The 23,536-nt window shown below is 37.2% G+C and overlaps 1 protein-coding gene across 1 annotated transcript in view; it reads right to left on the reverse strand.

The window, feature by feature from the left end:
* Positions 1-1,064: 1,064 nt before the first annotated feature.
* Positions 1,065-23,536, reverse strand: part of prkci (protein kinase C, iota) — a 36,268-nt gene continuing 13,796 nt past the window's right edge. The window contains exons 3-18 of the mRNA XM_030161261.1: positions 22,709-22,798; positions 20,156-20,206; positions 19,408-19,493; positions 18,450-18,587; positions 18,256-18,310; positions 16,722-16,777; positions 15,586-15,762; positions 13,879-13,976; positions 12,644-12,730; positions 12,333-12,468; positions 12,097-12,184; positions 11,146-11,271; positions 8,349-8,428; positions 7,964-8,053; positions 5,786-5,901; positions 1,065-2,849 (exon numbers count right to left, since the gene is read on the reverse strand). Of these exons, the coding sequence (XP_030017121.1) occupies positions 2,762-2,849; positions 5,786-5,901; positions 7,964-8,053; positions 8,349-8,428; positions 11,146-11,271; positions 12,097-12,184; positions 12,333-12,468; positions 12,644-12,730; positions 13,879-13,976; positions 15,586-15,762; positions 16,722-16,777; positions 18,256-18,310; positions 18,450-18,587; positions 19,408-19,493; positions 20,156-20,206; positions 22,709-22,798 (1,562 nt within the window). The 3' untranslated portion in view covers positions 1,065-2,761. The remainder of the gene's footprint in view (positions 2,850-5,785; positions 5,902-7,963; positions 8,054-8,348; positions 8,429-11,145; positions 11,272-12,096; positions 12,185-12,332; positions 12,469-12,643; positions 12,731-13,878; positions 13,977-15,585; positions 15,763-16,721; positions 16,778-18,255; positions 18,311-18,449; positions 18,588-19,407; positions 19,494-20,155; positions 20,207-22,708; positions 22,799-23,536) is intronic.

A 23,536-nucleotide genomic window follows, 5' to 3' on the forward strand; every position in this document is an offset into this window, starting at 1 on the left:
AACCTTTGGCTTTCATTTATTCCCTTTTCAGTTACTGATTGAGAAAAATGTCTGTGAAATCATGTTTGTTCTGTATTTGTATGCAACCAAAAGGAAATTATTCATTCATTCATTCAAATTAAATTTCAGTTACTGGCCTAGAACCACAGGCTTCTTTTTGAGAGCATGAAAGTAAGTTGTTTCCTCACATGAATGTACAGTGCATTCAATTCAATAAGGTTTGGAAAATTAAGTTAACAATAGATTTGCTGTCTACTTTTGTAATAGAGAACAAATATGGTTTCAGCTTGAAAAAAAAGACAAAAATATAAATAGTTTCTGCTGATGCTCCTGTCAGATTGAGTTCTGTTAAAATAATAGTTGTCTTCACGGGCTGGGATATAGATCTAATTCAGTCTGTTGAAGTTTTTGGTTTCTGAAAATCACATTATTTGGATTATTCTCTTGGAGACTTTTGTGCTCATCAAAGATTTAAAAAGCAGCCTTTTTTTGTTTCTTGTAATAAATGTATTATTAATGTTTTTCATGATATATTTTCACTAAACTATTTTTAATCATGTTTTGACAGGAGAAAAAAAAACATAAGTCACATATAACACTATAAAGAAGCCTACATTTAATTGTCTTTTTTTTATCCTATTGTATTTCCAGTTCTTTTATTTGTCTCTTTTCAGTGGTACCATCTTGACTGGCTGAGTCATAACACGAGTTTTTTTTTAGAATGAATATTAAAGTCCACTCTTCCTCCGATGAGCAATATTTTATGATTGCCTCTCCTTCCTGTTATTGCATAAATCCTAACAAAATACTAGCGATGAAAAATCCAGGGATGAGAGTGTTGTAATTCTTCATTGATAAGGTGTAATTTAACAGGGAAACTGGCCAGCCATGTGCAGTATGTTACCATAAAACTCAGATAACATATTTTTCCATAGTCTTACATTTCATTGGCATTAAGGTTAGGATTTTACCACGCAATGAAAATAGCTCCCAAAGGGGATGGAGCTGTTTACATATTGGTCAGATGTTCCTTTCAACCACAGACTCACTCAGACACAGACACATATTACCAAGGAGAGAAATAAAATGTTTATTTTACCATGTGTGTTTTCTCTTTGCACACTAATAATAAAGGTCAGCAGAGTCCTGTGGGTGGTTTTCACCCCCAAATACAACAAGTACAACAAATAGTGTTTTAACCGGGTTTACCCACAAACATTTTGGAATCAATGTAGTGATAATAAAAAAAAAAAAAAAAATCAAATTTGATTCACAAAAAAGTAACAAAAGTCAAACTAACATGTAACAGGTCTTATTGATCCGCTGGTCACTGTTTGGGCCCAAATACATTTTCAAAGTAGAGAGAAGCTTGGACTGGAGAAGAGTCTGCAGGTTCATGCACCATCACTTTAGTGTCTTTACAGTCCACAACGCCTCTGCAGAACTATGTTTACGCTTTAAAGCAAATGGGGTTTGATATGGAGCGCAGCAGACACATTTTATCGTTTTTTGAGCCACATTTCCTGACAAAAACTGTACTGTGTCACAGCCTTGGACTTACATCTGAGCTCTGTCTTCAACAATCACATAGTAATTTGATTTACAAGAAAATACATACATGGAATGGAGAAAATACAAAAAACAAAAAGTTAACTGACCATTTCAGAAAGGCATAGTATTAAAAATTTGGAAAAAAAAACAAAAAATGAATATATATATACTGTAAGTTCTATGATTCAGGACAGCACATCCTTCCTTATATATACTGTACCTTCTAATACGTACCAGCAAGACATTTTTCTGAAAAATGTGTTTTTGGTCCTGTGTTTCTTTTTTGTACAGTCTGCACAGTAATACTAAACCTGTGCTCCAGCGGTCAGGTATTACAGTATGTGCTACTCTTCCAGCCGATTCCCGCAGAGCGAGGTCTTGTGTTCACAGTTTGTGAGTATTAACTCATTACTAGTGTTGATAAATGCTGCTGTTATACGTCCTTCTCTTCAGTGAGAGGGGACACCTTCTGTTTTCCAGATGTTGCTAAAAACATCTAAAAAACACAAAGACTTAACATTTTTGGTTCTGTTATCCTGGCTGGACATTTAACATTTTAATGACTGCTATGTTGTTAAATAAATCATGAGAAAATATAGAGTTTTTATGATTTTCTTTTTTAAAAGGCTAGTGTTATGATCTTTACTCTACAGAGGGGGTTTTTGTGACAAAGCTAATTGATGTTATGATGTTTACATTGTCGGTTTTTGTCTGACTGGCTTGAAGCTAAAACGCCTTGTCTAACATTTCTCCTCGATAGTAGTTTCATATTTATGTACAAATAAAATATGCGTGGAAAACACCTCACCAGCTGGAAGGAGATGATGCTCAGTTCATGTGTCCGGGGGTCGAGCCTCATCCCTCCCACCCCCTTGACTGTGTACAGCAACCTTGGAAGAACTCTGTAGCCTCGATGGCTACAGATAAAGAGGCCCCGATGAGAAGATCAATATCAGTGCAGATTTACATGATATAAAAATAATTAAGAAAGAAAAGTAGGCTTAAGGGCAAGTGGTTATAAATGGCAGAGTGTGAGACTGGTTTTGGCAAATAAGCGTTCTACTGTGCATGTGCGGCCCTCGAACAGAAGGTTGATGTCGTCAGGTTGTCTTGTAACCATGCAGCTGAAGACACTGAGACGCCACATAACACGTGCATGAGTGTGTGTGTTTGTTTGTGTGTGGGTGGTGTGTGTGAGCAGACATGTCTCTCACACACACTCCTCCGCTGACATCAGGAGTGGGTTGATGTACTCGAATCCTTCAAACTCAGACTGGTCAATCTTCTTGACTACATCGCTGCAATAAAAAAAAAAAAAAAAAAAAAAAAAAGAAAGAAAGAGGAAAAAAAAATGTTTAAAATTATATGTCTGATTTAAGTTCATCCTTTAGAGCACAGGGGTCAAACATGTGGCCCGGGGACCAAATCCGGCCCACCAAAGGGTCCAGTCTGGCCCCTGGGATGAATTTGTGAAATACAAAAAATATACTAAGATATGAATCATTTTAGTTCAGGTTCCACATTTAATCTCCAGTGGGTCGGATCAGTAAAATACTATCAGAATAATCTATAAATACTCACAACTCCAAATTTTTCTCTTTGTAAATGTAAAAATTTTCATGTCATTTTAATGTATTTACACTAAAACAAACTATCATTTCACAAAAATGCGAATAACCTGAACAAATATGAACATTTTGAAGTGCCTGAAGTGTAATTTTAACAATATTCTGCCTGTTATTAAATGTTTTGTGTATTTGTTAATCCACTGTGATCTGTAAGGTGTAATTTACATGTGTAAATGATAAACTGAGACAGAATATTATTAAAATTGCACTTAGTTTTCTTAAGAAATTTCAGTTTGTTCATGATATTCACATTATTTTAAAGGATAGTTGATAGATGTAAACATTTTTGATGGCATAATTTTACTTTTTTTGCTCTAAAACATAGCGGAAAGTTTGCAGTTGACATTATTTCTATATTATTCTGTTATTATTTTACTCGTCCGGCCCACTGGAGATTAAATTAGGCTTAATGTGGCCCTGAACTAACATGAGTTTGACACCCCTGCTTTAGAGAGTCAAACCTTGTACTTGATTTTGACAAGTGTTACAAAAGTGGAAAGAGGCTGAAAGGAGGGTGATTAGAGGCTGTTTCATTCAGGGTCATCCACATGACAGAAACCCAAGAAGACAATATAAAACTATATGAGGCTCTGAAAGGCTCACATTCCAATGGTTTTTTTTTACTGCTGTAAACACCTGAAGACCCATCTAAAAACTATTAATATCCCTTTAAGTATACACTATATTTAGTATATTTTCACTACCTGCTGTCCTGTCCAACAGTGAACTGAAGCCATGAAGTCTCTTTAAGCCCCAAAGACCAAAACAGCCAGTGGGAACCAAAATCATCCACTGATCTAAAATGTCTAACACCTTCTGAACCACGAAACCTATCAATACACTGAAATGACTGAGGTAAAATACAGTTCGTCGTCTTGGTTTCATGGTTATCAGATATGACTCATTTGGATGTTCAGAGGCTCTGCAGTGAACATGGAAACAACGTCATCTTCTACAACATTGATTCAGCAGTAAAACCCATAGAGTTGGATCAATGACAGTGGATGGAAACACTTGTTTTTACGTTCAGTTATTTATATCTTTGCTGAAAAAGTTACTTTTTCTTCAGTTTTCTCTGTAATATAATAACCTTCAACTTTAATCTGAGCTTTTATGAACATCTACATTAGGGGTGACAAACATGGGCCGCACTGGAAGGGTCCAGTGCGGCCCCTGGGATGTTTTTGCCAAGTGCAAAAATTCCACAGTCTTGAATTGAATTAAGCAAAAACAAATTTAGCTTGAATTAAGGAAAAAATCTCGAATTAAGCAAAAAAAAATAAAAAATAAAAAAATCTTTAATTAAGTTTAAAAAAAAATCTTGAATTAAGCCAAAAAAAAAAAAAAAATCTTCAATTAAGTAAAAAAAAATCTTGAATTAAACCAAAAAAATTCTCAAATTTAGCAAAAAATCTTGAATTAAGCCAAAAAAAATCTTCAATTAAGTAAAAAAATCTTCAATTAAGCCCAAAAAAAATCTAGAATTAAAAACTTTATTTTTTTTCTTTGTTTTAGTGCAAAAAATAACATTAAATTATGAAAATATTTACATTTATAAACTATCCTGTAACACTAAAATATGAATAATCTTAACAAATATGAACAACCTGAAATGTCTAAAGAAAATTCAGCACAATTTTAACTCTTTTATTCCTGTTCCTCAGTGTTTAGTGTCTTTGTAGATCAGATCCATAATGCGCATGGACAAATGATAAGTTGAGGAATAATATTGTTAAAATTGCACTAAATTTTCATACGTTTTTTAATTTGAATTTCAGGCTTTTTTTTTTCATAATTTAATGTTTTGGGGTTTTTTTTACACTAAAACGACAAAAATTTGGAGTTGTCATTATTTATAGGTTATTATGTTATTATTTTACTGGTCCGGCCCACTGCAGATCAAATTTAGCTGACTATGGAACTGAACTAAAATGAGTTTGACAGCCCTGATCTACATGATCAGTAAATCATATAAAGGAAAATACCTGCTTTTCACTGAAAAAATGCAAAATACAGAGGACAATATTAAAAATAAATGGTGATAAATCACTTCAAAAAGTTTAAATATAGAGAACTGCTACAAAAGTAGCACTGGGTCTTTATGGGTTAAGACCATCAGAAATACATGTAAGTACGCCACTTTGATCATCTATGTTTGGTGTTTCAATGCATTAGCTCAGATCCAACCTGACAAATAAACCAACCGATCAAGACAGTGGTAAAATTACTTCAACTGCAGTTGTTTTCAAACGAACCCAGTGGCTGTGAAAACCGAAACAAAATGGCAGTTCCCTGTTGGCAGACTTTAACTCAAGGACAGGTCGGTCACAAACACCTGATTAGAGGGTGTTCGTATTGATTTTTTTACACAAATATCACAACATGGAATGTCTAGAACCTTTGACTCTACATCAATATAAAGGTTCATAGGCTGAAACTGATTTTAAAACAGGAACGGATATGTTGAGCAAGCTATGAAAAACTTATTGGCGTGTATTATCAATGTCATTCATGTGTCTCCTCACAGTTAATTCATGTAGCTCAGTTTATGGATGGAAAAACATGTTTTTATGTTTAAAATCAGACCAAAGGAAACAGAAACTCACTCGTCGTCAGGTGTGAGCTGGATGGGCTCGTTGGTGAACTGGGCATCGAAGTTATCCAGTCCGAATTCCCCTGAGATGTTGGGCTTAAAAGGAGGAACCACCTGCTTTTGCTCCAGCTGAAACAACAATACAGGGCATCAGGTGGAGCACAGCAACATTTCTTCCTTTTGTTGTTTTCTCCCAAGTTAGTATCACTAAAAAAAGTCTTAGCTGTTAAACACAACCTAAGACCTAACAGGTACATGTTCACCTGCCCGCTTCCTCTTCTTACAGTTAGTACACTATAGAAGTAAGTGTGTCTCTCCACTCCTCCAGTAAACCACTAAGTGCTCCCCCTGCAGGCCAACAGTGGGCGAAATTTCAGGTCAGTGTGAGCACGTGAGAGAGAGGGAGGTTTGGGGGGGGGGGGGGTAAGCTGATCCCTCCAGACAGATATTCTGACCGACTGGTGCGACTCTGCATCCCAGACCAAACAGGGAAAAAGAGGTCACAGTGATCCCTGGTGAGTTGCTCTGTCTGCCTGACTGACGCACTCCACATTAGGTTTCACAAGCACGGGCTGGCAGATATTTGGGATACTCTGACTAAAAAGCCTGAGTGAAGTTTGAACAGAAAATTAATAAGCATAAAACTTTAATTCTTTCTCTTAGTTGTATTATTGCTGGCATGGTTTTGCTGTTCACTAATCAGCAGTAAAACATGGAGCAGTGGAACTTAATTAGCTAAAATCTGGAAATACACATGATCAAGTCGATTTTCTTGTTTTTTTTGATAAAATAACTCTCCAGTCTGTACTGAAGTAAAACAAATGAATGGTGGATGGCACAGATGGTATAAATATCTGTTTTAATCATGTTTACATAGTGTTAAGTCATTGTGGAAAACACTGATATGTCACAAAACTGCACAAATCACTGGATGACTATTATAATGTCAGCATACGTGTCTCTGTGTGTAGTGATATTTTGGTTTTAGGTGCTGAGCACACAGAGATACTGCATACAACAGGGAAAATGACATTTTCAAAATAATCGAAAATGATTAGTAATTTGTATTTTCCTTAATAACATTGGGATGAAAATTTCAAAATGCAATGTTGTCAACAATAACCCTAATACGATATTTTGCACAAATTGTTTAGCCATGAAATTTTATATATACAATAAATGTCATAACATTGTATATCATGATAAATATCATTGCATTTTGTTCAAATTGTTATCTTTGCTTCCAAAATGCCCTAGACATGGTTTTTACTTAATTTCTCTAATTTTGCTTTTTTGCTTTTTTTTTTTTTTTTTTTTTAATCCATGACTATGATTTTAAATGTTCTACCTCTAAATTTCTAAATTATTTTTCATGCTCTGACTGTAAATAATAATTTTCTACCACAACTAACAATCTACTTTCTTCATATCTTCAAAAATCTCCCATTAAACTTTAAGGAAATATTGATATTTATAAACTATATGGACAAAAACATTGGGACACATCATGGCTACAGCTGTAAGATGTCCTGTTTTACTGATTTGAAATATCAATATTTCCTTAATCAGTGTATTCAATATCAATATGAAAACATTTATAATGATAACATTTTTGGCTGTGATGCTTAACACTACCCAAAAAATTATCCTATTTTAGGGCTCCAAAGCAAAGCTGAAAAATAAAACTCATCTCTAAAGCTTGGTTCAGATTAATATTTCTGAAAACGGTTAAACAATCGTTCATATTAGATGTACTTCATGGCTTGCCTCCTTGCCAGACAAATGAGCAGGAAGTGTTCTCTGAAACTAAACAGTTCAGCTCTATATGCTCCTGTGTCTGTCAGCCTTGAATCTGTCTCCATTTCAGAAAGCGTCTAGCTGTCACTCCTCGGCCTGTTTTTTCAACCACCTAACCCTCCTAATCCTCATCTCTGACAGTGCATCTACACCTAGATGCACTTAGATTTGACCTTCTGCTGTCTAGTAGGAGCTTTCTGTTTTTCTTTCTCAAATCAATATGAATTGATTTTGACCTATTTGGCAGCCAGCGTGCAGTGCTGCCGATTTCTTCCTTTTCAAATCATGAGCGAGGTAGATAAAAGAATGCATCTATAAACGTCATGAATGTGGAGAACAGAGACAGCGCTGAGACAGAGAGAAAAGTCTGAAAAATATAAAGTGAATGACTCACAAGGTCCCAGTCGACATTTCGGAAGAACGGATGGCCCATGATGTCAGCAAATCCTGTCTGAGGGTGGCAGCCCAGACGCTCCTTAGGGTCCTGTGGCAGCGAGGGTGAGAGGAGGGTGAGAGATGGCAGGAGATAATGGGTGTAGACAACGGGGGAGACAAGGAGTGAATACGGAGAAAACAGAAGAGGATTATGGTAAGGGAGAGAGGAGAATAACACATTATGGATAGGTGAAGAGGTGTCAAAGGTACATTGACATGGAGGGATGAAGTGGGGAAGAAAGAGCACAGTGACAGATGTCAAGTCTAACACAGGCCGTAATAATGTCATCCTCAAGGGCCAATACTGTTTAAGATTGATCTAGGCCTGTCTGACCCCCAGTTACCTTGTTGAGGAATCCCTTGAGGACGCTGGCGGCTTTGACTGACAACGAGCGGGGGATTCGGATCTGTTTTTCCAATATTACTGCAGGGAGACAGGGGAGAGAGAAAGACAAGGGGGAGATATAGAATTTTTCCATTAAGACACAGGTGGGCTCCCTTTGGCCCTGCTGTACCAAGTCGACCTTGGCTCACAGGTTTCTCCATTACAGTAAGGACAACTGCATCAAGCAGCAGAGGACCATCGACTGAGACTTGGCCTCACAGTCAACATGCTCAGGAATGTATTGCCATTCACATGAAGAGGCGGGAATAAAAAAATTTTAAATAAAAAAAAAAGAGCCACAATATCAGCCTCGGGCCCTTTTGTTGTTTAGATGTTTTAAAAAGAAAAATAGCGAATGATCAGCTGACCTAAAACAATGATGAAATATGCCGCTCTGCTTACATCAGCAGCTGTAAAACCTCCGGGCGCAAGACCATGGAAAAAAAACAGTCTAGCTGAAACGAACATAGAATGGTGGTTCCTCTACTGCACGTATGAGTACAATCCTGTTGGGTATCGTCTTGTTGCAGCAACGTTTTAATAATGTTATAAAACTGTTTTGAGATCTAACCTGTCAAATAAAGCCTGTATTCTCTCACCATCCAACGCTTCCCCTAGCAACACTGACACATTTTCAAACAGTATTTACATTTAAATAACAAGAAAACACACATGTATTCACACATTTCCCTGCAACAGATGGTACATGGATGGTGCTCAGATAAGTCATTAGAAAGGTGTTGATGTGAAGCCGTTACATGCTTCCACAGCACTGTATTTATTTGTTCTTAAGGCTCCTCTCAAATGTGAGATCTCAACGGCTTTCTAACAAGTTTATTTCTAGCCACAGTGGATCTAATAAACACCACAATGGATCTAATAAATCTGGGTATATTCTCAGGCTACAGACTAGGTTAACGTAGAGGGAGAAAATGAATTCAGAGCATATGGTCAATTTGCACTGCTTTAGTTGTCAACAATGAAGCTAAATCAATGATTACGCAGCTGCATAAGAGGTATTTATATGTACAGTGAACCGTCCACATCCAAGGTAAGGAGGTAAATGTGTACCTGGCTGTGACCTGGAAGAACAGTCGAATTTTGGGTGCCAATTTGCAAAGAAAGTATGAGGTTAGTAGTTTCAGCTACATGTTGTCTCAAGTGGATCATCTTATACTAAAAACCTATTACCTGTAAAGGACCTGCATTAGCCACTTTGAGAGCAGAGGACCCTTTTGAAATTTTTAATATCTATTAGTAGGGATGTAACGATATGAAAATTTCATATCACGGTTATTGTGACCAAAATTATCACGATTATCATTATTATTGCGGTATTGTTGAAATTGTGCTCAAAATGTTGAAAAAGTGCTTATACACACACTGAAAGAATTTAACCAAGTTTTTGAAAAAGAAACAAACAAACAAAAAAAACAAATAAAATAATAGACACAATGCACTTTCTGTTGCAGAAACATTCAAATATTAATCCTTAGTGGTCTGAGCCTATTTTGTCCATTTTTCAGTCCTTTTGATTTTGCCTTTATAAACTATATAAACAAATGTTTACTATACCCATGTTTGGGATCTGTTTTTTCAGCAGAACTTCATCTATATCATCTGTCAATGATTTTTTTCACTTTAACCTACTATATCAACATGAAATGCCAGAAAACACACAAAAAATATAAAATCCGATTTGAAAAATGTATATAATTTATTGCATAAATAACACAAAGATGCTTAATGAACCTTTTCAAAGACTGTAAAAGTGAATATTGGTTCCAAAAATTAGGTATAGAAAATTAAAATTGGAATAAATTAAAACTATACTCAAATATTTGACATAAAGCAGATCTTTACATAGGGTTTTATCCCCTAAAAGTGCAGTAATCAAACACGGTTATCATGATAATTTGAATTTAAATGGTAATACTAACTATCTGCAATTTTACAATGGTTTATAGTTATACCAGTAATCGTTACATCCCTATCTATTAGACTAGGCATACCCTGTTATGTCCACACTGCAGAAATCCAGAATGACCATAACACAGTGTGACTGCTGCTACAACCAGAGTCTGCTTAACAACAACGATGTGATGGGATTTATTTATGTCAAATTAGCAAAATCAGTATCTCAAAACAGTGTCTTTGCCCAAGTCCAAATCAGGTCTGCATGCCTGTTTTTTGTTTGTTTTGCTATATCATTTCATTTATTCATTCATTTTTCCATGATCACTTAATCCTCAGCAGGGTTGCAGGAGCCTATCCCAGCTGACATTGGCCAAAGGTGAGGTTTGTCCTGTCTACTTCATCACAGGGCTGAACTAACAAATACCACTTTTGTAACCGTATGATAATCAGATTAACTCTAGTAGCACCCATAGATGAGATTCAGTAGTTGTTATTGTCAAACAGTCTACAAGCATGTTGTATTCAGGTTAATCAGATCTATCTCACACAGTCTAACTATCAATAAACATTTCGAAATCTCACAGTCTATGGGAGCCTTAGTGGAACACCCAGAACTATTCAATCTGAAAGCACCGCTTTTTATAAGTCAGGATCAGAATGGACTTGGTACAGCAGGGTATGATGAAATTAGGGTGCTCCACTTAAACAGTGCATAAGAAATACATAAATACACATAGTAATACAAAGGGACCCAGATAACAAGAACTTAAATAGAAAAATTTATATAAAATCTATATAAATCTCTATAGCGTCTACATATACACATAGGTGTGTGTTACCTTGGAAGAGGTAGTCTTCTGTGTTCTGGTCCGGATTGTCAGAGCTCCCAACAATGTCGAATGGTGACCGACCTGCCATCATCTCAAACATGAGCACGCCAAGCGCCCACCAGTCCACACTGAACCCTGAGATGCACACAATATTCCACTCATATTACTAACACAAAAAGTAACATAGGGGGACCAAAAATGTTGATAACAATTCAAATCTGTACAGTGTACAAACGGTTCCCCTATAAATGTTTTTGAGGAAAAGTAAGAAATACACTAGGGCTGTGGAGTGAACTAAACCAAATAAAGTTCCATCAGATTAATGGCTGATGATTTTAAAATGGGGTCAGTTGGGAAACAACAGCTAAATAGATTATACATTATTTAGGGCATCATAATGCATATAATATCATAACACATTCTGTAAAATAATGTGTAGGGCTAATGTTACAGTTTAGTATTCAGATAATGAGTCCCCCCTCCCCCCTATAAAACACTTGTAAGCTCCTTTAACAGTGGAACTTGTTGCCATGATACCTCTTTAGGTAACCAGGCAGCTCTTTTCTCTATTTTTAAGTTGTATTATGTTTATACACCAAACTACATCACTGATATAGAAACTGATTTTCAACTGAGCACCAACAAATACTAAACGTGTGTAATGTAATGTCATGTAAATTTGGTTCATGTTAGCCAATTCGACTAACTCATTATTTCGCCCAATCCAGAATGAGAAATGGCTTTTTCCTCTGTTGTTCTTTCACATTTATCACTGTCTTTTTTCATTTTTGGATTCTATGTGCACAACTTCAGTGAGTCATATAGCAGATAAACAAGGAATTACACTGTTACAGTTAGCAGAATCACAACAGGGAGCAGTTTATCATCATTACTGCACAGTACATCATAGTAAAAACAAAGGATAGAGTTTCAGGTGAGTGCTCGTGTTGAAATTCTCACCATAATCTTCTCCTCTGAGTATTTCGGGGGCAATGTAATTGGGAGTACCGCAGAAAGTGCTCGTCGTATCGCCTGGTCTCAAGCCCTCCTGAAAACACAAGATGATCATCAGCCGTGAGATCATTTCAGAGCCCTGTAAACCGACACTTATGCAGCTCTGCATGCACTTTTATCCCAAGTACATTACAGTATCATATTAGATTGAATGTCGAATACGCGCTTATTGGAAGTCGTACCTTGCACATGCCGTAGTCGGTGAGTTTGATGTGTCCCTCCGAATCCAACAGGACGTTGTCGAGTTTCAGATCTCTATAGATGATTCCCCGCTCATGAAGGTAGTTGAGTGCCAGACTGATCTCTGCTGAGTAAAATCTGAAAGGCAGATTAAGACCTTTTGGGTTATAGTCACCTGTTGCCTCATATATATATATATATATATATATATATATATATATATATATATATATATATATATATATATATATATATATGTATAAAACATAAAATTAAATCTGCAAAATTTGTATGAAGGAGGGCAAGGCTCTACCTAGCGTGTTCTTCTGGGAGTTTCCTTTGTCTCTGCATGTGGAACATCAAATCGCCACCATTCACATATTCAATAACAAAGAAAAGTCTATAGAGAGAGACAAAAGTTGAGACAAATATGAGTGAATGAATGGGTATGGAAATCATCTGACAGTAGAGACACACCATCCTGCCTTTGACCAGCAGTCTGAGCTGATTTAATTATCGCTACCTTCCCATAACTTAAATCACACAGTGCCTGTCCATGAGCACCTCCCCATTCCTCTGTCAGCATCAGAGGGTTTATACATTAACAGTAGTGGAACAGTTTCATTACTTCTTCTTGTTCTTTGTTTGAAATGGTGCCTTCTTGGATGAATCCAAGCATGTCTGAGTGTAGATGTGATTCTAAATACGAGTGGGATCAACATGAACAAAATCAGCAACTAAAATTACAGCCAAACATTATTATTTGTTAAATCCTTAAATCTTTTTTTCTTCACTCCTCTCTCATCCTCCCTCTCTTGTGGCCTGTTTTTTTTTCTGTTCAAGTTGCTGTTATTTTCCAAAAGACGACTCCGTCTTTACAAGCAAAAAGGGTTAAAAAAAAAAGAAAGGGCACCGAACTTGCTAAAATGTTACAACATGAATACATCCAATAAAACTGCACAGTTTATAATAGCTTCCTGCTTGCTGTCATTATCAACTACTAAAGTAACATATCTGTCAAAATTAGAGAAACAGAACAAGAAAGATTAATTATTAAAAACAGCCCAGGCCCATGAATACCTACAGGCCCGTTGAATTTTCTGCTGCGAAAATTTGCTTCGGGATAATTTTTCAGGCTTCATAAATGAAGTGTACTGTCATTTCATTGTTTACATGAAGTTCTATTAACAATGTAACTACAGATTTTCCTGAGATACTCGTTATATTAATCAAATAATATTAAATTAACACATTTCAAATAATTTTCTTTTTTTCACAGCCATATTTGTGAATAGATTGAAGTTTGTGAGCTTCATACACTGTACCAGCTGCCATGTTCCATGTTACAATGTCTCAGTTCACAAAGCATTTGAGGAATTTTTCTTCTATGAATTCACAGGGAGTCTTTTTCTGAAAATGCTCAATTTGTAGGGCTAGATCCCCGAAAGAAAATGGCATGCCAACAAGATGAGGGAATAAGAATTTTGCCATTATGTCCCTCTTTAGATTTTATTTTTTCAGATGCCCACGTTTTTTTGTCACACTTGCCTGCTTTCTGTCTGGAAACAAGAGTGGAGGCCGACCAGGAATGGATGATTAGAGGCCTGCTCAAAAACGTGCTTTTCTGTTTGGACCCAGTCAATGTCCTGAAAGAGAAACACACACATAGACACACCCACATGTCAATCACGGATCATTCTGACATAGTACCCTTGAACTTATAAAAGCTGAATAAGCAAAGTGCCTCATCGACCATCCTCCAAAGCTTGAGGCTCGCGCACGTGCTCCACTGGCGGTGGAAGAAAAGGGCTGAGCCAGGAGAAGCAGAAGCAGGTCTCTATTGATGCTAGATGATGATATGTCTGGACACGGATGCTGCTCACGCTGACAGGGCAGGGACAGCAGAACACTTCACCATTGATCGAGAGGCACTTGTCAATTTCTCACTCATGCTAAGTGTGTCTAATCAAGGCTAACTACTCCTGCTGCCGCTGCTGTGCTGCTACACATGTATGTCCAGATCAATTTTTGACGACATGATGGTTTATCTACACCTTCTTAGAAAGACTGATGGCTTAGAAAAGGTCTGTCAACGTAACTTGAAGTGTTTCAGACGAAATGGGTGCTCAATCACGGGAGACAAATATTGGTGGTGCTTTCAGTAACAGTTCACACCGATTGCACTAATTGCATGAATTATAAATGGCAGTAACAGAGGAGCGATGGTTTCACTATTAACTAACCTCACGGCACAGAGGTGCTGTGTTACTGTACAGACATAGAGGTACTCCAGCTTCACTCATGTACATTTTCTCCAAACCTCTGGCAACAACACTTTGTTTGCAAATGCATACTTAAGGGGCAGTGAAACCTTACATTGTATTAAGATTTTTTTATGTGGAAAACCTCTGAAATTCCACAATATCTGATTTTAATTTTTTTTAAAAATTCTATAAAACCTGCTAATGGAGGTGTACAAGTGCTGAAAGAATATGATTTATAAAGCAGGGGTTTTTCATGGGTCAAAATGAATTGGAGGCGATACTATCCTGACCAGTTTTACACTATTTAAGAGAAGCTTACTTTAATCCTAATAATTATAGGATTGGAGAAAACGTCAATTATCGAACTGTAGAGAAAACCCCTTTAACAACACTTAAGTGAGCAAAATCAGGACACATCTGACAAAATTCCAGGTGACAGATTTTCTGATTTCCCCCTGGGTTCAGTTTAGAGAAAAAGAGATCTTGAAGAAAAAAAAAAAGGATTGGTGTGGTTTATCACCTGTTTGATATTTTTCCCCTTCTTTTGCTGTTATTCCCAGTGTGATTCCATAATTACAAAAAAAAGTCCTCTACACTGGGAAAACAACACAGATGGAGCACATAAAAAGGGTACACATTTGAAACATAAAAAAAAAACACAGAAAAAATAATATATAGCGTTTTCTCCTTAAAAGGTTAAGTTTTCCCTAGGTTTGAGGAGCTAAGATGATTTCTTGTTATTTGCCTAAAAATTATGCATAACTGTGGATGTAGGAAGAACATAGAAAACAACATCTGCTCTACATCTGTTCATTTCCAACATTATTTGGCATAATGTATTTATTTTCTCTCCAGACTGCTGTGGAAAAGCTTAGATGCTGTGTAAAACACATTAGTCATGTTCGTAACTCTGATGGTCAGGAGAACCACGAGGCTGAACAAAAATAACCTGAAATCAACAGTGATATACCAGCATTTATGACACGTTTACCTCATCATCGTTGACCAGCTCTTTCTTCACCACCTTCATGGCATAGATACGCTCCGTCTTCTTGAGTTGCACCAACAACACCTTGGCGTAGCTGCCCCGTCCGATCACCCTGAGAAGATCGAAGTCTGACAGGCCCAGGCTGGAAGGCGATTTCCCAGTGTCTCGACTGCTTCGTGCCTGGTGGGGGGGAAATAGGGGGATAACAGACTGTAATTAAATCTGTAAACATGATCTTCATAACACAAAGTTGACTTGGTATCTCAGTTTTTCATGTCACAACTCAATCGTTAACCTACTGGAAAATACTGATCCAAAAGCAATGATATCATAAAACTGTGCTAACCAGTTTTGTAGATGAGGGTGATTCCTTTGGGTGATTTGTAAATTAAACTTCAACTTAAACTGTTCCCAGCTCTTTATTTGAAGGAAATCATTATAACGACTATCTTGCCCTTATTAAATTCCATTATAGGGACTGCATTTGAGTAAAAGCTGGCAGTATTAAAGTCCTGTCTCTCTTTAACACTCGTGACACCTTTACTATTTCCACACCTATCTTCCTCTCTCTTCCCTCCTCTCCTGTAATCTGCTCTGTAGCAAACCGTTTCCACTACCAATCCATCTAACCTCCCTTCACAAGACAACCCCCATCCCCAGAGTCAGACACCGAGCCGAAAGATAAGATCATTTGGCTTGCTCTCTTTTATCTCCATCTATCTGCGTTCAACTCTGTTCATTCTTTATCCATCTCCAGCTCTCCTGTTCCACCCAACACCCCCTCTCCCCTCTCTTACCCCAAACTACATCCCTAGCCATTAATCAGCCTCTGGTGTTAAGAGCTGTGATAAAAGGTTACTTTATTAGCTCCACCAAAGGAAATCAATACCCATACCACTGCAAGGGTGCCTACGTCGGCATGCTCTCTGTATCACACATGCCCAGCAGGTGCAAGAAGGGTCACCGAGATGTACACAAAAACAAAGGAGGACCAAAATGCACCTCCGTTCCCAGGTGAATTTCTTCTTTCTCCTTCATATAAAAATCCTGTAAAGCAATCTCTTTAATTGCACATGTCTATATAGACGACATGACAGGTTGACAGACACATCAGCAGCATTTGAAAAGATTTCCCTCACCTCTTTCTCCTCTCCATCATAATTCAAGCTTTCTCTGGAGTCTTTATTGTGAGGGCCTGAAGGAGGAAAGAGAAGAGAAAGTGACAGACAGTGACAGACAGACAGAAGGAGAGGGGGAGGCAGCGGAGGAAAAAATAGGAGAGATGAGAAAAGAAGGGGAGAAAGTAGGTGAGAGACAGTCACACGTTTCATTCGCAGCTCTGCAGTGCCAGAGTAATTTCTTTCTGCTGCCTTTAAAAAGAAAATATACCCATTTTAAACCCATACCTCTGTAACATTATAGCAAAGAACAAACAGGCATCCTACCATTATTATCATATTATAATGTCGGTCATTTGAGTTGAATAATGACGCATTTTTTAAATAGGCTTTTAAAAAAACATATCTGCATCACAAAACTTGTGTGTCTAGATTCCACAAACTCCCAGGTGGCCCTGTGGGTGTCTGTAGTGGAAGGAGTTTCCACTGCCTCACTAACAATAGCAACAACAATCCTAAGCTCTCTCATTCCAGTCAGCCTCTCAAACACCTGACTGGACTTAGAGTCTGGTGCCGAATGTAAAATCCCAAACGCAGCTGACCAACTTGTCGTCTGGGTGGTCACCCTGGTAGTATCAGCTTGTTTGTCCTTAAAGGATAAATCTATATTGCATTTGCCTCCTCAGAAATCCAGTGAAAGGTCTATGTAAGCTTATCCCTTTGCATAACAGATCTCAAGTGCACAATCATTCGATGTGGACATGAGAACGTCCTCTAGACTTTACTGTATTGGGCTCAATGGCTGATTGTAACCAATACAGTCAACAGTCATTAATATTCTAGATTACTGCAAAAGTAGCTCTAATTTACATATGTTTCTGTTTGTCAGACAGTTGAATGGGATGAAATCTGCATCCACTTCAAAACCAGGATAAGAAGCTTGAGTGGATGGAAAAGACCCCCCAAATATGGATAATAATCACTTAATTCAATGACATAATCAAATAATAATTTTGCTTGAAAATCATTAACTGTTCTTTGATTAAGGTCGGCTGAGATGAGAGAGTAAAAATATGTTTGTCTTGTCTAAGATTCCTGCTAATTAAATTAGTCACAATACACTGAAATACAGTTGGCTTTGCACTTTGGAATGGATTTTGTTCTTAATGACAAAAAAAATGATAATTTCAGTCTAATCTTTTCAGAACTGAGTGCAAAAGCTTCTGTCAAAGAGTCATTTATAAACTTCCTGCTCAAGAGTAAAGATATCTCATGTTAAAGGTGTAATGAAAAGTTTACAAAAGCTGGTGGTTTGCAGGTGCAGGTGCAAAGAGTAAAAAAAAAAAAAACTTACACTGAAATACATAAATTAACAGATGCCTGCATGAAACATGAACAGGAAGAAGAATATTTTCTCTTCTTTGCTTTCTGCTTCTAAAATCCTCAGTACATTTCCTATTCAGAGTAAGCTATGACCTTTCAGAAATTTTGAGATCTCATTATCATTTGCAAGCACTGACATTAATGCTTTTACAATTGCATGTGTGTGTGTTACCTGGCTGTTCGGTTTGGTCTAACTGGCTCGATGGTGGTCCGGGCATGATCGGTTCCTGGGCAACAACATTTGCCGTTAATTATAAACAGCGCAGAAACAGAATACAATCTCATGGTGGATGTGTGAGTCATGGATGCTAATGATCCACTTTACAACATCGACCTAATGATCATGACATTTGTCACAGCTCTCACCTGGATCATTGGTCTGCCACACTCCACTGTCACCAATTTATGGCACTTCTTGTGCACCAATAGTTTACAGTTGATGCATTTGTAGCCTTGTCTCCCCAGACCCCAGATTCGGTCCGTACAGATGGCACAGTGGGCTCGCTGCTCAGGGAGGAAGACGGAGGAAAAATATCATCAAAAAAAAAAAAGGCATTATAGGACTATGATGGTCATTTAAGTTTAGCTGATTATTAATTTTCATTAGGAAAAAGGGGATATAAGGATTGAACTGTCTCTTTCTGTTAATTTTATGCCTCTGATGAGTTGTAAGTCTCTAATAATACACATACACCTTAAAAAGAAGAAGAAAAAGATCCATTTTTGGCACTGAATATCAGAGTTAAATCCATGATGTTGCAGTGAACAGATGCTCATTGAAATACAGTTGATTCAATTTAGAAATTAATCACTGTGGGATGAAATGTTGGTGGCCATTAAACCATGGAAGAGGAAAGGGAGGCTTAATTAAAAGAACACCCATCAAAATTTCAATAGTATATAGTTATAGTAATAGTATATATTTATATTAGTTTCATCCAGCTATTGCCTGATATGAAGAGTATTAAGTTACATAATGATTATGCAAATTGATTGCAGCCTGCTTAAGTGATTATGGACTATGTGATAATTGAAACAGACCTAGCAGCTTCTTAAACATGTATCTTATATGTCTAGAATAAAATCCTTTGAGAAATCCCTACCACTGTTCACCGCTCTCTGTCACCTTCAGTGTATAAAAAACACAAATCACAAAAACAGATGTATCATTCTGTTTAACTACACCTTTCCCAAGCTTTAAAATGCATGTGTTGTGTATGTTTTTAGATTTATCATCATTACTATCGATGACTATTGATACTATTCAAACAAATAATTACATGAAAGACTGACAAAAATAATATGTACAAAAAAAGCGCCTTACCCTGTTAAAGCGTTTGGCCTGAAAGGCATGGCCGCTGGCATAGTAGAGCTTCCTCCAGCGCCGGGCTCCACGCCGATATATAGACTCTAAAAAAAAGAAAACCAGGTATGAGCTTTGTCTCATCTGTGTGTTCACTGGTTTTTATGTGCAAGACTGCAAAAGGGATCCTAAGGGAACCTAATCAGGTATTAAATAAAATAAGCCTGCAGCTAATAATAATTTTCTCAATTACTTTGGTCTATAAAAAAAGAAAATGCTGTTTTCTAAAGACCGAGATGACATCTTCAAATGTCCTCTTTAGTCGACAACACAAAATCTCCAAATTACTGTGATAAAAAACCCAAAATAATAATAATAATAACCTATACTTAAGCTAAAAGCAAAGATTTTGACTTTAGTTCTTTTTTGTCGTAATTCATTTAATAGTTGACCTCAAATCAATTAGTGTAATAATTATTTTACCTCTAAAATAAAATGCTTACTAAATCTTGGCAATCTCAGTGTTAGAAAACTTCTAGAATTCTTGTATATTCAATGAGTGAGTTCAGTGTCATCATCAAACTCAATCCACATCTGCATTTCTTTCAAATTTTTCCTAGATTTGTCAGGTGTCTACAGTTTTATCATGTCTTCCAATTTAAAAACCCTTCAGGGTGAGAGAATTATAGAAGTATGAAAAAAGACAACACGCCTAGTCTTTTGTAGAACCATAGCAGATAAAAGTATTTAGATGTAAAGAGTAACTCACTGTCTTCTCCTGGACAGGGCATGCCAGGTTTCTCTGGTACACATGGGAACACTAGGGAGAAAAAAGAGGGGAGAGGTGTTCCATTCATCTGTGGAAGGTAATGGAATTCATCTTGGGATGTTTGTAAGTTGCTGCGTGCATCTCACTTCCTCTCATCATAACAGCAGTTGAGACTACCTGTAGCGCACCTGTCGCCTAGGGTCATTTGATTAAAATTACTCTTGTTTTCATGACGGTGCATTTGTGAAGTGGGAAAAGGCTTTTAAAGAAGTCAGGAGATTGCACGAGTGAGTATGTGAGTGAGACAGAGACGGAGCGTGAGACTGGGGGCAGTGTGAGTCAGAGGCGAGGCGTGGGCTACAGCCGACGAGCTCGTTAGCGAACAGACCTGGCAACCCCCTGCAGCACTGTCACATCCTCTCCTCCACATCCCCCTCCTCCATTCATCCTCCACCGCCATGCTGGCATCCAGTGTACTCTTGACCCCTCACCTCTGATTTGATTAAAACTTTACATTAACCGCACAGTCAGCCCTCCCCAGTGCCCCCCCAGGCTGTATTCTTGTATACTCACACAGCCTGCCTGTCAATCAAATGTTCCATATCACTCCACCTCCAGTGGTCCCGCTCCGTTTCTATCTACGTTGGCCCTGACCTCAGGATTCATGAAGTTGTACAACTATTTGTCAAGTCGGCGGAGCTTAGAAAGAGCTCAAGGGCTCGCAGACAGACATCAACAGCGGAAGTAATGCTGTTTTCACAGGTCAGTGCAGCGTTAACCATATGTCTGAGGCTTCTTTGTTGTCTATCCGTCCGTTCGTGTTCAAAACAGATCAGGAATGAAAAGGCACGGAAGAGACAGTACCGAGAAGAAAAGATTTTCTTTGAGGAAGAAATTTACAAGCAAACAATGTACATCAAAAGCAAAGACGGATGCAGGGAATGATGGTGAAAAACCAAATATAAATAGAAATTTTCATCTCTGTGAGTCTTACAAAATTGCAGACAAAGACAGGGACAAAAAAAAAAAAAAAAAAAAAAAAAATCACATTCACAATCAGGGCATTTTCACACAAACAAACCAAAACACCTCATTTTTAAAAACACATTCTAAAATGATCAATTTAGTTTCTCATCGAGATTTATAAGGCATTTTCACAAATAATTATTCAATGTATCCCATAACGTAGGAGAACAGATTTAAATACATGATATGCTGTACATTTGCCTGTGTGATAATTGCACACAAACAGTAGCAGCTAAAGACTAAATCAGGTTAAAGAGTGTGTGTCATCTTGAGCTGGGTACTGAACTTTGAAAATTTTATGGCACCAAACGATACAATCAAGTTATGTCTGTTCTTTGATACCAAATACCTTAACATCTTTAGAATTAGTGCATGCAGAAGATGCATGGCTTTTTATAAGTTAACTTCAATGATATGTTAACAAACAACTACAAGCTGTGCTAAACAGGTTTATGTTTTACCTCATAGAACTGGTGTGAGCGGTAAAATGTCAGAGCTGAAACATAAAACTAAAGGAGCTGAAACAGACCAAGGTTATAAAAGTTTTGGATTTTTCATTAAAGTTTATTGACTTTTTTCTCTAATTCAGTTAGTTTTAATTAGTTTTTAGAGCAGGTTTGCTAGTTTTTATTAGTTTAAATTTTTTTCTAAATGCCTAGTTTTAGTATTGATTTTAGTTTTTTCATATCTTTTATCTTCTTCGCTGTCGTATTCAAATAAATCTCATGCAGGACTCTGCTTTCTCCTAACTTTAGTCTCCATGTTTCCAGGTAGAGCGGAGACAAGAAGACAACTAAACGACAAGTGACGAGAAGTGACGGACCGTGAAGTACCGTATGGTGCCACTAGCTAAAATTGCTAGAGCGAAATAAATCGCTTTCATATCAATCCGACATTGACAAAGTCGAAAACGAAGGGAATTTTATCCATAATTTTTATATGTTTTACTTAGTTTTGTAAGCACACAATACAGTTTCAGTTAGTTGTCATTTTTTTCTTTTAATTATAGTTTTTATTTATTTCAGTTAACGAAAATGTTTTTTCAATTCTAGTTTTCTTCATTTTGTTAGTTTTCGTTAACAATAATAACCTTGAAACAGACCAGTAAAGTTAAACTACACTGGGGTAAACAAGATTATTTTTATGGTGTGAAACTGCTTTGAGTATTTAAAATGCAAAAAAGGTGATCAAGACTTGTGATGTCATTTTTTTTAAAATGGAAACTGAAACCAAGGTATCAATATTGTTATTAAACGTTTCTAACGACAAGCATTAGGTCAGTTTGTAGCTGGTCATTCATGGCCTGGAGGTCTGATGCCGCTCAGTAACCACAAATATACGGCTATCTAATGGAGTGCATCATAAACCACAACAACCAGCTGCACAGCACAAAGGCCTCACACCTGAACCCTTAACTTATCAAGCAGCTGCTCCGAATCAAGATCTTAGCAGCCGCAGCACATGAGTAATACTCTAAACCAATATTATGCTCCATTATAAATACTGCCCAACTGTGAGAAAGCTCACCATGGATAATGAGCTCGGAGTCTTTGTTGAGTTCGTAGAGACGCAGAGCCTCCTCCAGTTCCAGCTGAGACGACACGGTGCAAGGGTCACCTGACAGCGGGGGAGAAACCAGATGTCAGCACATTTACATTCTCAGCAGAAACCAGGTTACTGGGACAAAACAGGTGAAGGATGCAGATCATAAGATGTCTCACTACATCCTGCAGTAAGACTGGCTCCATAAAACCAAGGCTTAACTACAATTTTATGTATATTTCTGTCATGTTAAGCAAGATTTCCCGTACCTTTATAAGGTTTAGATAGACAAATGAATATAAAGTGTGGACAGCCCCAAAACTAGTTACATGAGTTTTCTCCATTTTAATAGATATGGGTGATTCCCAGTGGACATCTTGAGAATGTCTTATTTTTTAAGCCTCTTCAATGTTCACGTTCATTAACTGCTTTAGTTTTTGCCAAGTTTTGTTCAAAAATATTGCGACAATTACAGTTTATGAAGAAGAAAAAAAAAGATGAAATCGTTGTTCTCTAAATTCTTAAAATTTTCTTATGGGAGGATGTCTACACCTTCACCATCTGTGTCTCTTAATGTTCCAAAAACTTAAGAAAAACCCAGAACAATGCCCAATTTTCTTGTAGGAGGACACCGACCCACACATCTGTTTTTCACAACCTTCCACAAAATGTTGATATGAATAAGATGTAACTACAGGAACAACATACTGTATGTTCCTAACTATCTTTCACAAACACGCTCAGGATAAAACAGATGAATGTGAAATGAACATTAAATCATTTGCCCGGACAAACCCTAGGCCATGTAAAAAC

This window comes from Sphaeramia orbicularis, chromosome 17 (assembly GCF_902148855.1).
Source record: "Sphaeramia orbicularis chromosome 17, fSphaOr1.1, whole genome shotgun sequence".
Lineage (NCBI taxonomy): Eukaryota > Metazoa > Chordata > Actinopteri > Kurtiformes > Apogonidae > Sphaeramia > Sphaeramia orbicularis.